We start from the raw sequence: 16,023 nt of genomic DNA on the forward strand, positions 1-16,023 counted from the left end.
ATGAACGCGGTTGTTTCGTGTAGAATCGCGGGGAAGCGAATTGTTTGATATCCCCAGGGTTCGCGAGGCCTTGCGTACTGGGTAAAGAATACGAAGTTGTACGACTCAACCGCTGTTTCCAAGAATAACACAGGGTTTGAACTATCGGGCAGATCGCACATAGGAGAGGAACGCAAGTCGAGTCATGGATTTTTGCAGAAGAGAGACACAGTGAGTTGGCGATGGATCGTGTTTCAGGCGTCAGCCACTCAAAGTCTGGAGGCGCCTGGACTGGCATTTGGTGGCCAATCGAGACCAACACTGAAATAAGACGGATCCTCCCGCTTGGCGTTGGCTGCTCTGTCGCCGTTAGAGGAAGCCACCAGGGGCCGTCAGTCACTCGGGCTCAGCCGTGGTTGTCCCAAGGTTCGTCTGCTGTTAGTTGACTCGCTGTTCCTGGCTGCCTTGGTCCTGAACAAAGCATAAGAAAAGACCGCCAACTCTTTGGGATTCTTTGTAACGTGACCAAGTGGCGCACTGGCATTGATGATCGAGCCCCGACCGTCGTAGAATAAATCAATCTCACTAAAATAGCTCTCAAGAAGTCCCGATCCCAAGCAAGCGCTGACCAGTGGCCTGGCTGTGCACTCCACCATCTCGCCGTAGATCTTTCTCTCTTCCTTCCTTCTCTCTCACTACTCTCTAGCCCCCAGATTCTTCTTCTCTTCACGCTCCTTCCCCTTTCGCTACTTTATTAATCTATGAATTGACCTAAATCCTTTCGTTCGACTCGTTCTTACTCTTGTCTGCTGCTTCTCGCTCTTCATATCTGTCTGAGACGCTCTCTGGTAGATCGTCCTGACCTAACATTCTTTCGACTGTCGACTTTCGGCTTTTTCTTAATCGCTTCATCATGGTTGACGGAGGTGGTGGTCACGCAGCTGCCCCTGCTGACGCTGGTGCTCATGCTGCCGCTCACACTGATGGTCCTGCTCCCGTGCAGGCTGAGGTTCGCCATGCCAATAACGCTGCTGCCAACCACAATGGCCCTCCCAGCGAGAAAAGCTCGCGACGCATTACCCCACGGCCCACTTTCCTAGAGAACCTTGCAGACTCTCGAGATTCCCAGTTCATGCTCAACCGTCGCGAGTCCGACGACTTCGATCGTTACTTTGTGAGTTGGAATGATACCTCTGCGGATATAGAGAACTATACTGACGGTTGGTTTCCTACTAGCACGGCCCCAGAGACCTCGACAGACATTCAAAATGGCCCATTATGATGCGAATGCACGGCAGCATCATGCCGAAATTGATCCTTCCAATCGCTTTCGTTGCCGGCTGGTCTACTTTGATTACCCTGATTTCGCGCTTTGTTCATAACAGTCAGTGTCCGATGCAATGACGTCCTCGACTTCGCTGACCGAGATGAAATAGTTTCTGTTGATAATATCCTCCTTACCGTTCTTGGTTTCGTTGTTGGTTTGTCGCTTTCATTCCGAAGCTCTACTGCTTATGAGAGGTATGAAACTCGTCCGCCGTGTGGGGTTCGCAAGAGTGAGACTGACTATCTCTAGATGGGCGGATGGCCGCAAATACTGGTCTTTGCTCATCCAGACATCTCGCAATTTGTCTCGCACAATCTGGATTAATACGTCTGAGCGGGAAGGAGAGGATGGAAAGGAGGACTTGCTGAGAAAGCTGTGAGTCCATTAGACTTGAGACCGAAACCAACGACTGACGCATTTCAGATCTGCTATCAACCTCATCATTGCCTTTGCCGTTGCTCTGAAGCACAAGCTGCGTTTTGAACCAGACGTCGGATATGAAGACTTGGCGGGCCTTGTTGGATATCTCGACACTTTTGCCAAGGACGCCCACAGCCGTGAGGTTATCCAGCCCAGGAGGAGGACAATCTGGAAGGCGGCGGGTGAATACCTCGGCGTCTCCTTTGCGGAATCGAACCCGAGAAAGCTCGTCAAGCGTTCCAAGAAGCCCCTTGGTCATCTGCCCCTTGAAATTCTGAACCACATCTCGGCCTACATCGATTCGACCATTAACAATGGAACCCTCTCCATCAGTCTTCACCAGTCGCAAGCTAGTAAGTTGTCGTTTAACATCTGGATCAAGTCCTTTTCTGACTCTCCACAGTCACATACCTCGCTCAGTTGAACGAAGTTGTGACCGGTACTGAGCGTGTTCTTGACACTCCGCTGCCGGCTGCCTACAGCATTGCTATTGCCCAGATTGCCTGGATCTATGTCTTGGTACTTCCGTTCCAGCTCTACGACTCGCTCGGCTGGGTTACTATTCCCGGATCTATTGTCGCTGCGTACATCATTCTCGGTCTTGCAACCATCGGCAGCGAAATCGAGAACCCCTTCGGTCAAGATGTCAACGATCTTCCTCTTGACACTTACTGCCGACAGATCGCTCTGGAGATGGATATCGTCACTGCCCAACCGCCACCTTCTGTCGATGACTTCACCTCCCGCGAGGATAACTACGTCCTCTTCCCTCTCAGCACCGTCGGCCACACCACTTGGAAGGAGCGCAGCGTCGAGGACATTCGCGCTGCTCTGCGCGCCAAGGTCATCGCCAACTGCGTACCGAAATCGTCGTCCAATGCCTCGACGGTGATGGAGGAGGTAAGGACGAAGCTCAACCAGCAAACCTCGGTATAACACCCGCTGGTCCCGGCGGACCGAGATCAAATTCAAGACAAAACGAAAAACCAAAAAAAAAGAAATAGAAAAACATTCTTGAAGTTACAGGGAAATTGAATCGTCATTTTGCGCGACAAGCATGGGGACTCCGGCGTCTATCTTCGGCATATTAGCCTGTCTATATCGCTATCTGTCATTTTGATCTGGGTCGTGAAATCTGCTACTTCGGTGAACATTCGTTATTTGTTAGGGTTTTTACCCGCTGTGGATATACTACTTGTTTGTACGGGCCTCGTCTTCTTTACATTACACACCAAAATTGTGACTTTAGGACTGCATTGTATACATTTAGGGTTGAACTGGGATCTTACTCTGAATTTGCTCTTCTTTCATGTTTCTACTTTCCGTAAGGCTTGGAATATTTAAAAGCTTAGTAGGCCCTGATAATGGAACAGTCATCTTGATCTTCATAACCCACAGCTCTCTGAGGACTTGATGCACCACATGGCAGTCAGCAGTCAGAAGTCAACAGTCTAGGCCTCCTATATTCCCGCCAACCATAAAGTGAGCACGAAACCAGGCGCAAACGTTGGAACGAGCTAGAGCCATTCTGGGGCCGCCCAGTTTGTAAGGCACACATGTCGCCCCTTCCTGCTGAGGGGATTTCAAAATGAATGTCTGAAAAAGGCAAGATACCGCGCGACAAAAGGAAGGTGCGAAGGGCGGAGGCTGGTCGCACCTGCTGAATTGAGTGGTCGCGCCTTCCTTGTGTTGACGGTGTTCGTTGCTTCCTATTTGAGTTTGATACGGCGGTCGTTCCTTCCTAGCCTGGGTGTATCGATGGTCGCTCCTTCCTTTTCCAACAGTCGCTCCTTCCTCACTTGTAGCGACTGAAATCGCGCAAGATAGGGAAGGCGCGACGGTGTAGAACGGATCGTTCCTTCCAGATGTATGCACCAGAGTTGGCAACTCAGCTATTATCTCCGCAAGGGGATGCGAGGGTCGAGCGGGTCGATGGTGCCATTCACAGTGATAGGGTAAAGTACCTAGCGATCGCGGCGTCTCGCCCTCTTTTACCGACGCGAATATCCTTAATCTCACGACCTACTCCTCAAACAGATCCTTCCCATCCCCTCTTACAAGCGCATCTAGAAAGTTCCCCTTCGCACAAACCCTCAAGGCAACGCTCCCGCCACTATCAACGTGATCCATCCCGCCGATCCACGAGCTCAAAGCGGAAACAACAGACGCGCCGTCCTGGCGCGGGATACGGATCCAGATATATTTGTCGCTTTGCTCGGACTCGGACTGGGGCTGTGAGATTGAAAGGATGTCGATGGGTATTGCGGTGCCGGAGAGACCGAGGAATTGGGAGAGGGCGGAGGTTAGGTATGTGCGGGCTGTTAGGGGATCGAGGGGGGTGGATTTTGTGGTTTGGGAGGTGTTTGGTTGGTGGATTCTAGAACAAGATCAGATGCCACTTTATAGAATTGGGCAAGAAGGGGAGGAATGGTGGTGGTGGACGTACAATTGGAGCTTGAGGTAGGTCCAGGGGGGATTGCGCGCGGTGAAGGTAATGGTTTTGGGATTGGTGGTGGTTTCGGGGGCTTTTCGTTTTATGGAAGCCATTGTCGCGATAGTTGAGTGAGTATGTCGTCCCCTTGGAGTTGATTGTCGTGAGCTTCGTGCGTTGGTAGGCGCTGGTGTGCAGTTGTCGCGTCTGAAGGACGGCAGGTCGTGGTCGGAGTCCGCAGAAAAAAACGAGGACAAATTCCGTGATGTCACGGAGCGTTCCGCTCAAAACAAAGCCCGCCTAGAGCCACCTTTTCAGGTACCTTATTTCTTAACCACAGCATCCTGTAACTGCTGTCCAGCTTTACTCAGGAACTCTTCTTCACTCTCCTTTCCAAGTTTCAGATCAGAGATGCAGACTGTCTTGTCACGCGACTTTAGCCCGTGGATCACACCAACGTCAGACTTGGGGACGTTGAAGACCTAGAATCCCATCAGCCGTAGCCCTTTCACGAAGACATTCCTCAATCAGAAATTGAGAGATTTGGTAAAAGTTCGCACCTTAGCAAATACCCTCGCAACAGCAACATTCGCCTCGCCATCCCGCGGCACCGCAGCAACAGCGACGCTAACCTGCCCTGTTCCAATCGCGGTGATACCCTCCTGGTTTTTCGACGCGTTGGGCTTGACTCTGCAAGCTATTTGGAGGTTGAAACGAGCTGGAGGGCCTGGAAATTTGTGTTTTGTAGTTGCTGCGGCTGTTTGAATAAGGCGGAGGTGCGGAGGGGGTGGCATGTTGTGCTTGAGTTGGGGTTGTTGGAAGGAGGAAGACGGACGGTGTATGTAGTCTACTGCGGCCCGTTTAGAGGGTCTTAGTCCTTTCGGAAGATAGACATTCAACAACTGCAGGCGACAATAAGCATCATGAGTATTAGACCACTCCTTGCGGAGATCCAATTCCATAAAGTTTTTTAGGTAGGACGTCTATCGCAATTATATCTCTAGTCTATAACCAACGTTCTCTATGTATTTCTCCCAAGCCTCCCACCAGGAACATGAATGATATCCAAGTCACGCACCCTGGCCCCCTTCTTCACTTTCCATGCCGCACTATGGCTAAGCCGAATAAGTTGCATCACAAACTCACTGATCTCCTGGATATGCTCTATCTCGCTCGCGCCCAGCCTATCAGTCGGTATCCCGCGCGTAATGTCCCCGATCGACGCTAGAATCTGCAGGTCACTATCCGCTGGATTCCCCACAGGGTGGATAATGATGTTCAAAAACAGCGGCATCGCAGCCATGGGCGCATAGTGCGCCACGATCCAGATGGAATCGGCGTGCCAGAAATCGACGACTGTCGGCAGGAAGCGGAAAATGGACCGGCTAGCTTCGATGGATAGGTCCGCGCTTGAATGGACGACGCTGTGAAGGTCATCTGGGAGGTTGGCTTCTAGGTCGCCGCATTTACGGACGAGAGTGTGTATGTTGATCATTGTGAAGAGGTAGTCGAGCTGGAGGTTTATGGTGTGAGTGCGGTTCTCGAGGGTCATCGGAGCCAGTGTCGAGAGAGAGTAGTCTGATGATGGTATGGACAATCTAGGACGATAGCGTGGCTCGATTGACAGTCTCCATGCCTCGAGCTCATCATCTAATTGCCGGACATGGGCTAGGAGCTCGCTCTCTGTGTATCGGAAGGCTCGCGGCGAGCAGAGAAGTCGGTTTGCGTTTTCTTTAATCTTGGCAAGATCGGTGTTGCGGGACTGATTGTATTTGGTTTTCTGGGCGCTATACTCTCCAGAATCACTGAGATCGCAGTGCTCCGAAGTAAGTAGCGGAGGACTGCAAGTGCGGATTGAATTGTCCTTATCGAAACAGTAGCATAACCAAAAGAGACCACGGAGATGGATCCTTGTATGCTCGTCGAATATGGGAACGTGTTGGGGCGAGATCGACAACTCGGACAGGGGAAAGTGACCACCTAGATCACAAACCATGCGGCATGCGCTTGTAAATGTGGTCGAGGCTTCTCGGCATTCGCCTTTCCATTGTTGATAGGTCCACTAATCAAAATGAGCCATGAGCACTTTCAATCTCATCAGCTTCTCGGACTTGCATACCAGTAAGAGAGTTGCTTGTAAGCAGTCCAAGTTTACAACTCCGTTGACGAGAACTAGAAGGCGTCTGACCTCGTGGACACAGTCATCTGCTTCAGGCATACAACCAGATTGCTGAGCCTCTTCAGTACGTGAAACTAGAGCGAGCATGCCCCAAAGGCACGCTTCGGCTGCTGCTTGATGCTTCTGGTCAGTTGCATCTTTATCATATGCCCTGGCAACGGTCTCCTTAAAAAGGCCCCTATCGAGGATAGGGAAGACGATCGAAGTCTTCGACCTCAAAAAGACCCCAAAGAGGTATTTGCAGAAAGGCTCAGGAGGAAGCGCTTTGGCCGATTGTGATAGCACAGCGGCAGAGGCGAGATGTTCGGATGCTCTGCTACCAATTGGGTTCCCGAAGATGTCAAAGTCCTCCAAGAACGTGTTTTCTCCTGTTCCTTCAGCGATCCACTGCCGTCCTCGCATCGAGAAAAGACCCACGCCTTTGAAATACCAGTTGCTGCCAATATGGCATCGTGATAATCTGTAGGCGCGTTCGGAACGAGGTATTTCGGGTACCGCTGGTGCTGTTGGACGGTTGACGCGGTCAATCGGGAGATATCCGCTTTGCCGTTGTTGGCTCAAAGCCGCAGTGGGAGTTGTTGAATAATGAGGAGAAGTGTGACTCAAAGTCTCGATGATTGGTCTCTCTAACCAAGGCGAGGCACCAACGGGACTATTATGTGCAATCGTAGATAGTGCAGACCGAAGCGTGTCTTCGAGCTCCTCGACCCGATGAGACAGTTCCTCAACAACATCTGACGTCGTCCTACGACATTACCATCGGTACATGTCAGATTCAAGTTAACCTAACGGAAATGAAGGAGTGAAAAGAGCCACTGGAAACGACATACCTCTTATTCGGGTCTTTTTGGATAACCCGGTCGAATGTGCAAGCAAGGCCGTGACTTTCACACCAATCGCAAGGCTCGCCGCGAGACTTGATTGCACATTGAATCTGATAGACTAAATGTCATTCACCCCGACTTACTCGGAAAAGAAGAATGTAAAACCTTTCGCTTGTAGCACAGGTCGCAGGCACGCCGTGGGGGCATTGCCCGGATTAAGGTTGACGTAATCGGAATGACGGAAATGAGACGAGAATGGAGGAGCTAAGTCGAAAACTAGAAGACGAATGGAGAACACGTCTAGTTGGACAAAAGAGTGTATTGCATCGTGTATAACAGTGTAGGTAGACAGAAAGGATGCATCGGAGAGACGGAAACCCGAGATTATCATTAGGCGCGGAGCTGATCCTTCCAAAGTGGGCCACTTCCTGATCTTCGGACATAACACACCTGGACTCCGTGTCCCATTTCTAGGACCGACTGAACATGTCTAGTGATGGATTGAATTTGGACTTCACTCAGCTAGTCGAAGGGAACACGACACATATGCATTATCGGATTCTGATGAACTCGAACTGGGGGCACTCGCATCAAAATCGGCAACACTTGTGCGTATTTGTGAGGCAGTCCAGAGGCCATACAACAAACGAAATGGCGCCTTGGGCTTCGCTCTCCATGTCCGATTACGAAGATGATGCATACAGCCCTAAGCAGAAAGCGCCCTGCATATCCTGAATCCTCAAGTTACCGCCAAGGCCGATACTTGCCATCATCGTGGACCACAGAGAGAACCATCGGACTCCGTGTCCGCTTACATAAACGATCTGCCCCAGCTTCGCGGCCGTCGTTCACCTCCTCTCCGCCAATCATTGTCCGCCCTGGGATCTGATTAGATGCCACTATCTAGCACTGCCGCAGGGGCCCCGTCCCTTGGCATGCAGGGCTCTTGAGTTCGACAAGATGGACCCTCCGGTTTCATGTATTCAAAAGTTGAGAATTTTTCCAACGTCGCCAGGGTGTCTTCTTCTCTACAACTTGAACATTCGAAGGCTGCTGGTTCTCACGGCAAAGATTCGTCAGCTAGGGCTGCCTTCAAAGTATGGCCAGCAACCTGCTCGACCCGAAGACGCTGCTGCATCCGCGCCAGCGAGCACCAAGCGAAGCGGGCACTGTTGTCTCTGATAATCCCCCGTCTAGCACCGATGGCACGACTGCCGCGCCTAGTATCGTCGAGGTCCCTTGCCTAAAACAGCCTTGCGAACCGAGTCCTGACATCGAAGCCGCCATCGATGTTTTCTGCAACCCGTTCGAATACAACCCTGGCCAGCTCAACAACTTGTTTCCCAAGTCCCTTGATACTCTCAGGGCTCTAGGTGGCCTCGAAAGCCTTGCTCGCGGCCTCCACGTTGACATCGGCACTGGTCTCAGTGTAGATGAAGTCGGTACAGGCCAGGGTTCCTCTCCGTCAAAGGCCCCATCCAACGACAGGTCTTGTGTATTCGGACGCAACCAGCTCCCTCCGAAGAAACCCAAGTCCATCTGGAGACTGGCATGGATCACCCTCCAAGAAGCCGTTCTTGTCATGTTGCTGGTGGCTGGGAGCATTTCGCTGGCGCTCGGTATCTACGAGACGGTCGGTGTTCCTCAGGATCCCGGTGACCCAACACCTGTCGACTGGGTAGAGGGCGTTGCTATCCTAGCTGCTGTCATTATCGTCGTGGTGGTCGCGTCCCATAATGACTGGCAGAAGGAAAAGGCGTTTGTCAAGCTAAACACAAGGAAGGAGAATAGGGATGTCAAAGTTCTTCGGTCTGGCAGGTCAATGCTCGTGAATGTCCATGAGGTGGTAGTGGGAGACGTCCTTTACCTGGAGCCTGGTGACATGGTGCCGGTGGATGGCATTTATATTAGTGGACATAATGTCAAGTGTGATGAGTCGTCTGCAACTGGCGAGTCAGATGCGTTGAGAAAGACCGCTGGTGCGGAGGTCTTCAATATAGAGTGGAAGGGCACCAAAGAACCTGACCCTTTTATCGTCTCTGGTTCGAGGGTTATTGAAGGTAGGAGGCGAAAAGACTCTTAACAAGCCGTGAACGATAACTAACTAGTCGGTAGGAATGGGAACCTTCCTCTGTACCTCAGTCGGTATAAATAGCAGCTTTGGCAAGATCATGATGTCTGTTCGAACAGATACAGAGTCAACACCCTTACAAAAGAAGCTGGAGGGCTTAGCAGTGGCCATTGCAAAGCTTGGTGGTGGTGCTTCTCTGCTCATGTTCTTCATCCTTCTCTTCCGCTTTTGCGCCAACCTCCCTGGAGATACTAGATCAGCAGAAGAAAAAGCGTCTACGTTTGTCGACCTCTTGGTAGTGGCTATTGCTATTATTGCTGTTGCCGTTCCTGAAGGGTTGCCTCTTGCTGTGACCCTTGCACTTGCATTTGCCACGACGCGTCTTCTCAAGGAGAACAACCTCGTGAGAGTACTGAGGGCTTGCGAAACCATGGGCAATGCGACCTGCATCTGCTCGGATAAGACAGGGACTTTGGTACGTTGGATTAAAGAGACTAAAAGGACATCTACTGATTGTTAGACAACAAACAAAATGACCGTTGTTGCTGGCTGCTTTGGCGCGTCTAGCTTCACCTCTGATATCTCACCGTGGGCCTCAACCCTGTCTCATGACACCAGGCAGCTCATTACCCAATCAGTTGCCATAAACTCAACCGCATTCGAAGGAGAACAGGAAGGTATCGCTACATTCATAGGCTCCAAGACAGAAACTGCGCTACTACAACTTGCAAAAGACCACTTCGGGATGCAATCGCTGGCAGAAGTGCGAGCAAACGAACAGGTCGTCATTATTGAGCCCTTTGACTCTGTGAAGAAGTATATGGCTGCCATCATCAAAGTCCCAACTGGCTACAGACTGCTCCTCAAGGGTGCCTCGGAAATTGTCCTTGGATTCTGCTCAGCCCAGGCCAAGATCATCACCGGTGGCGTTGAGCCTCTGAACCGCAGAGCTACCGAGGAAGCTATTATTGCGTTTGCGGGAAAGTCTCTGCGCACAATTGGAATCGTGTACAAGGACTTTGAAGCGATACCTGACCTCAACAATCTGGTTGACCTGACTCTTCTGGGAGTGGTGGGTATTCAGGATCCAGTGCGCCCGGGAGTCCCAGAAGCCGTACAGAACGCAAAGCGTGCTGGTGTCACGACACGAATGGTCACGGGTGACAATGTCATCACAGCCAGGTCTATTGCGACAGAGTGCGGTATCTTCACTAATGGGCTTATCATGGAAGGGCCTGAGTTTCGCCGCTTACCTGAAGAGGAATTTGACAAGATTATCCCCCAGCTGCAGGTTCTAGCTCGCTCGTCGCCCGAGGATAAACGAATCTTGGTGTCGCGGCTCAAGGCTCGAGGGGAGACAGTGGCTGTTACTGGAGACGGTACTAATGATGCGCCCGCGCTGAAGGCTGCTGATGTTGGCTTCTCAATGGGCATCTCGGGCACTGAGGTTGCGAAAGAGGCGTCTGAGATCATCCTCTTGGATGATAATTTTACGTCCATTGTTACTGCACTAAGATGGGGACGGGCTGTCAATGATGCTGTACAGAAGTTCCTCCAGGTACAATTCCAGCATTTATTCACGGGCAGCCAGAACCACTGCTGATGCCCCTATAGTTTCAAATTACGGTCAACATAACTGCGGTCATACTGTCGTTCGTCACGTCCATGGCCAATGACAATATGGAACCCGTTCTCAAAGCTGTGCAGCTTCTTTGGGTAAAACCTACCGACCTCTCAGGGTGAAGACTCAGTATACTCACTTTTTGTTCATAGATCAATCTGATCATGGACACCATGGCCGCCCTAGCTTTGGCTACCGACCCTCCCACAGATGCCATCCTCGACAGACCACCCCAGCCCAAATCCGCACCACTGATTAGCATGAACGTAAGTCTACTCTTTTAACCACAAATACTTCAGACCCTACCTAACTTTACCAAGATGTGGAAAATGATAATCGGTCAGTCAATCTTCCAACTCGTTGTAATTCTAGTCCTCTACTTCGCCGGCGACACGATCCTAAACTACAACACCTCCATCAAATCCGAATCACTCCAATTGGACACCATAATCTTCAACGTCTTCGTCTGGATGCAAATCTTCAACGAACTCAACTGCCGCCGTCTAGATAACAAACTAAACGTTTTCGTCGGCATACACAGAAACTGGTTCTTCATCGCTATCAACGCTATAATGATCGGTCTTCAGATTGTCATTGTCTTTGTTGGTGGCCGCGTGTTTGATATTACTCCTGGTGGGCTGGATGAGAGTCAGTGGGCTATTTCGGTGATTATTGCGCTGTTTGCGCTGCCTTGGGGAGTTGTTGTTCGGTGGTTCCCGGATGAGTGGTTTGCGGGTGTGGTGTGGTTTATTGCGCCGCCTTTTGTTTGGGCTTATCGCTGGTTGGCGAGTGGGTTTTGGTGGCTGGGTGGGTTGTTTAGGAGGAGCTCTGGGGCTAGGTCTAAGTCTGGCTCTGAACGGTCGGATGTGGAAGTTCAGGTTCAGTCTGATTCTGGGAAGGAGGAAAGGTAGGAAGATGCGCCCGTGCTTTGGGTCGCGGCGGTCCGTCCCACAGGCTGCCTCCACTTAGGTATGGATATTGTAGACTATAGAACCAAAGCCTAAGGACTGCCTCATACTGCAGAGACATTTGGTTCCATAATAGGCTTAACAGCAGCGTTTTCGACATCGAAGACTCATGGTTAGGGAGAGTCTGCCACCCTGGTTTGAAAGGTCGTAGCCTCCAAATACAAGGCACGAACCTGGCTTACGTAGACTTGCCAGTACCCCTGTCTAGCGTAGTTCTTCCGCGGCGTTCATGAATCATGAGAGCCGAGACTGACCGACCAATACTGACTCTAGTCATAGCCATATCTATCACCACGAGTTCGGAATCCGGAAGACGATTACCTAGGTACGGAATATCACCGAACACCAATCATCCTCTGCGCCCTTGCAGTTCATCGAAGCATCCTGGATGCTCGGAGAAAGGATGATAATGGCGGGTACCTGCGTGCCTAGTGCGGGCCGTGGTCAGATTAACGTCTCATCTCAAGCCGCCAGAGTCCAATTTGAACTGTTCGTACTTCAAAGTGCCCAAGAGTGTTCAACGCCTTGCCGTCTTTCCCGTCTTGAAGGAGCCCCGGCCATCCTTCGTCTGCGCCGAAGGATTTCTAGCTTCATGCCAGGGTGGAGGTGATGAGGTCGTCTACCTATCGTCTCAATGACTTTGTTTGTGCCTGCCGTTGGCTCTTGCTTGTCTCACAGGCTGAGGCTGTCCGCTGTGTGCATTGACTGCCTTCTCTCCATGAACTTCGATTGTTTCAACGTCTCTCGAGCACTTCTCTGCCGTTTTCTCTTTGTTTTCGTTCAACGCATGTTGAACCTTTGAAAGGCATACTCTCAGAATGCTATCCTTCGAAGAAGGTCTCGACCGTCCTGTGATATTATTCTTCCAGTCATGCTGCTCCGATGAAGGTATAAAAAGGGCACTCAGTTCAGGCTTTCCAACCTCTTCCCATGAAGCCATTTGACAGAAGTCTATTTATGAGCCTTTCTCTTTGAAGACCTTCATTCTCTCTTCTTGCTTTTACTGGCTCTCTTGGTGGGCAATTCCCTTCCTTATTGATTAGGCACCCCCTCAGAGCTAAACTAGGCCAGGCATAGGCGGCCGACGGCTTTGTCTCTTACCTCTCGGAAGAGTCTCTTTTCTCTCGGCTCAGTCCTCCTCAAAGATGGTATTCAACCTCTCGCACATAAGCAGCGCCATTGACCTGCTCACATGTTTCCTTTTTAGTCTGTAGACTTTAACCCCTTCAGCGGCCTGAATTTTGGCCAGGCGCAGATATTGGAACCTACGATACAGCAACTCCTGAGCCCACCTGATGTCTTCAACCTGGTTTACAAAGCTTCCGAGGAGAAGGATTACACTCTGGTCATGGTCCGCTCCGAACCAGAGAGATGGAGTATCCATAATTTGTCCGACATTCTCTACGCCCTACAGCCGTTGCCACATTGGACCCAGCCACCCAGACCTACTCAGAAACCGACCGGCCAGATATTCGGCAAGCGTGTGAATTACTTCGCTTGCCTTCCTAACCGTATTTCTTCATGGGTAGAAGGATGGCGGCTTGAGGCTTGGTTTCGCTCGGATTCCCGCATCACTGCCCAGGATATCATTGACCGGGTTCATCCTGCATACCGACGTAATATACCAGCAGCTATTATTGATGATCGTCGCAGATACTTTCGCCAACATTTATTTGTTACGTGTTGGGAAACTAATATAGCGGATAATCTGCCCATCATCAGCTTACTACAGGCTAAGGGAATTGATCCTCGAGCAAACACAACACGAGGTTTTACGCCTGGCCTGGTCAATCCAGCACTTAATGAGGCAGGAGGCCGCATCCCGCTGCCCCCGCGCCATATATTTCTGCCTACGGATGCTGTAGGGTCTATTACTTCTGGAATACCAGTCTTTCAATGTGACAGTACACTAGAAAAGTTCTACTTTAGCTCCGGATCGATCTTCTATATAGTGGACCGGCAGGGAAACATATCGGCACGGATGTGCTACAACCATATGCCCACTCAATCGTAAGCTGCTGGTTTTATAGCTGCACTCACATCTCCGGATGGTTCTATCAATATTCGGCCCATGGCACAGTCTACGATATCTAATGTTGCTCCTCAGTCCCAGGCAGTGGCTCCTTCTACACCTCAGAATGCCCCTGTTCAGGCGCCGGCAGCTCGGACGGTGGTCTCGTCGCAACCTCGGATGGGAGCTCCCGCGCGGGCCGCTTAATCAATCCATTTGTCACGGTTGTGGAAGGTACGCTTTTCTCAAGTTGCTTGCTTCACTATTGTCTCAACTGACAGTTCCAGGCCTTAAAGCAGCGGTAGGATAGTAGAGGGACAGTGAACTCGTGATCAGTTATTACCTCAAGGGGGGGTGTTCCCATCGATGGCTCATGAAATAGGGGACGTGGGTTATTGGATACTTCTTAAGCTACTATCACCCATTTTACGGCCATTCAGATGTCGCTCAGAGCCCGATTCTCAATTACTCGAAGAGACTGCTGGGAACTCGCTATTCTCTACGGTTATCGCATAAAAATGAAAACACAAAGTGGGTTGTTCTGCCCTCAACCTGAGTTCCCTTTTGTGAGAGAAATGGAGTTGTTGAAATTTAGTACCTACTGGGAAGCAATCCAGGTCTGCGTAGCTAACAGGGGTGAAACGCCTCTTCCTATGACTGAACCCTGACGGCAGGAACATGTTGGGATTCTCCTTCCCATGTGTTAAACGGAAGGAGGTCAGTGGCCGCCGATTTACCTGCCCTGCTGCTCCCAACTTAGGTATCAGAGGCAAAATCCCCCTCGCAGCCCCGGAGTTGGCCCTTCTCTCCTCCTAGAGCGTCACTTCTCTGCAACGAGTTGAGCAAGTTGGAGCGAGTACCGAACAATGGAAACAAAGGTGGGCTCATTGTCAGCTCAATAGACCAATTGTCAAGGGCTGATCATCTTATTGTCACCTGTCAGGGAGCCTCCCCGCCCCTCTTCTCTCACGAACTGGTGAATAGCAAGAGTCCCAATTGGCCGATAAGCTCTGGCTTTGCCTCACTGCGCCCCCAGAAATCTCTCACCTCCCTGGCCATGAGGCTGGACATAATGATCTGCAGCGATTCTCGGCCGGGGTTTTTGCGTGATGGCGGGGTACCTGATCCTGGAAGAACGGCAGTTCGTGATGCTACGCTAGGCACTGGAATAGGCATGATGGGGCTCATTCTGGAGCCAGATCTCATTTCTATCCCATCATGATCGTCAACAGAGATCTGACACTCCATACAAAAGGCATACTCGCCTCCGAAGTTCGGCCGTGACGGACGAGTCGACCTGACGCAGGCGACTGGAGGGGAAGTGAGTGAATATTCTCGCTTGCCAGCTTCTCTCTTCCCACCCCTTGACCTGCTCTCAGTCTGAACTCATCTTCCAACCTCCCCAATTGTCCCTCGCCCACAATCGGGGAACAATAGACATTGTCCATAGATCAATGAGGAAGATGTATTCTGTTCTCCTGACCCCTCTCATCTCTTCCTCCTTGAGCTCCTCATCACCGTCTCACTTTGTCGCTTCTCCCACGTTCTTTTGGCTTCACCTGTCCTCAAACTCATCAGAGCAACATCTATTTCTGGATACACCTTCCCCACGATTGCTTCAGTTGAAGTTGAAGGTATGCTTGTGGTCTGCGCTCTTGTGCTGTCTTCGTTGCTTGAACGCCATGGCTGACGCAGGCTGCTCAGTTGAGCCTTCACGATGAGAAGCTACAGAGCGACCAAGTTTCGTTCCCAGTCCACACAGCAGTCCTCATGGTCTCGCCAGAATAAGTTTCCCGACCTCTTCTGTTTAATTGCCTTGACTAACCCCATGCAGAGCGGCAACCCCCTCGGCAAGACAGCCCTAATGCGAACGACCCCCGCAACCGCACTTCATACCACTCCGAACAAGCAGACTGGTCGTGGAGCAATCTGCCAGATATACTTTATCAGCTCAATCCAAATAGTCAAGAAGACCGGCACAAAGAACCGCGCCTCATGCCATACCCAATTCACGGCAAATATCTCCGTCGTCTCCCTATCTTGCCGGATAACATATCCTCCACCGTCGAAGAATTTCGCGTTGAGGCATGGCAGCGCATGGATGCGCGCATTTTTCTAGACGATATAACTGCGCGGATGCACCCTGATTTCCGGATCAAGAACAATGCCTTGCAACAACGAGGTGTGCGATT

The 16,023-nt window shown here is 51.0% G+C and overlaps 5 protein-coding genes across 5 annotated transcripts; 2 read left to right on the top strand and 3 right to left on the bottom strand.

Moving 5' to 3' along the window:
- The first annotated feature begins 764 nt into the window (after nucleotides 1-764).
- On the top strand, nucleotides 765-3,127 carry BDV14DRAFT_35083 (UPF0187 domain membrane protein). The gene is made up of 6 exons (XM_073776609.1): nucleotides 765-1,153; nucleotides 1,216-1,363; nucleotides 1,416-1,500; nucleotides 1,556-1,681; nucleotides 1,730-2,079; nucleotides 2,130-3,127. Exons 1-6 carry the CDS (start codon nucleotides 893-895, stop codon nucleotides 2,660-2,662), a joined length of 1,503 nt encoding a protein of 500 aa, XP_073629757.1. The 5' UTR covers nucleotides 765-892; the 3' UTR covers nucleotides 2,663-3,127.
- Nucleotides 3,128-3,748: 621 nt separating this feature from the next.
- BDV14DRAFT_198604 (uncharacterized protein) lies at nucleotides 3,749-4,273 on the bottom strand (the record flags this gene model as incomplete). Its single annotated transcript, XM_073773000.1, has 2 exons — nucleotides 3,749-4,103; nucleotides 4,173-4,273. The coding sequence occupies 2 exons, from the start codon at nucleotides 4,271-4,273 to the stop codon at nucleotides 3,749-3,751; spliced, it is 456 nt and encodes a 151-aa protein (XP_073629758.1).
- Nucleotides 4,274-4,480: 207 nt separating this feature from the next.
- Nucleotides 4,481-4,951, bottom strand: BDV14DRAFT_198605 (DUF167 domain-containing protein; the record flags this gene model as incomplete). The annotated part of the gene is made up of 2 exons (XM_073773001.1): nucleotides 4,481-4,639; nucleotides 4,718-4,951. The coding sequence occupies 2 exons, from the start codon at nucleotides 4,949-4,951 to the stop codon at nucleotides 4,481-4,483; spliced, it is 393 nt and encodes a 130-aa protein (XP_073629759.1).
- A 182-nt stretch (nucleotides 4,952-5,133) lies between these two features.
- Nucleotides 5,134-7,367, bottom strand: BDV14DRAFT_207850 (Zn(II)2Cys6 transcription factor; the record flags this gene model as incomplete). Its single annotated transcript, XM_073775253.1, has 4 exons — nucleotides 5,134-6,219; nucleotides 6,277-7,081; nucleotides 7,167-7,270; nucleotides 7,326-7,367. 4 exons carry the CDS (start codon nucleotides 7,365-7,367, stop codon nucleotides 5,179-5,181), a joined length of 1,992 nt encoding a protein of 663 aa, XP_073629760.1. The 3' UTR covers nucleotides 5,134-5,178.
- A 753-nt stretch (nucleotides 7,368-8,120) lies between these two features.
- Nucleotides 8,121-11,875, top strand: BDV14DRAFT_207853 (calcium-translocating P-type ATPase; the record flags this gene model as incomplete). The annotated part of the gene is made up of 7 exons (XM_073775254.1): nucleotides 8,121-8,257; nucleotides 8,358-9,220; nucleotides 9,276-9,706; nucleotides 9,752-10,789; nucleotides 10,846-10,947; nucleotides 11,005-11,118; nucleotides 11,173-11,875. The coding sequence occupies 7 exons, from the start codon at nucleotides 8,121-8,123 to the stop codon at nucleotides 11,761-11,763; spliced, it is 3,276 nt and encodes a 1,091-aa protein (XP_073629761.1). The 3' UTR covers nucleotides 11,764-11,875.
- Between the last annotated feature and the right edge of the window lie 4,148 nt (nucleotides 11,876-16,023).

The sequence above is a fragment of the Aspergillus stella-maris genome, assembly GCF_047715825.1.
Source record: "Aspergillus stella-maris strain CBS 113639 unplaced genomic scaffold BDV14scaffold_17, whole genome shotgun sequence".
In the NCBI taxonomy this organism is placed as follows: Eukaryota; Fungi; Ascomycota; class Eurotiomycetes; order Eurotiales; family Aspergillaceae; genus Aspergillus; species Aspergillus stella-maris.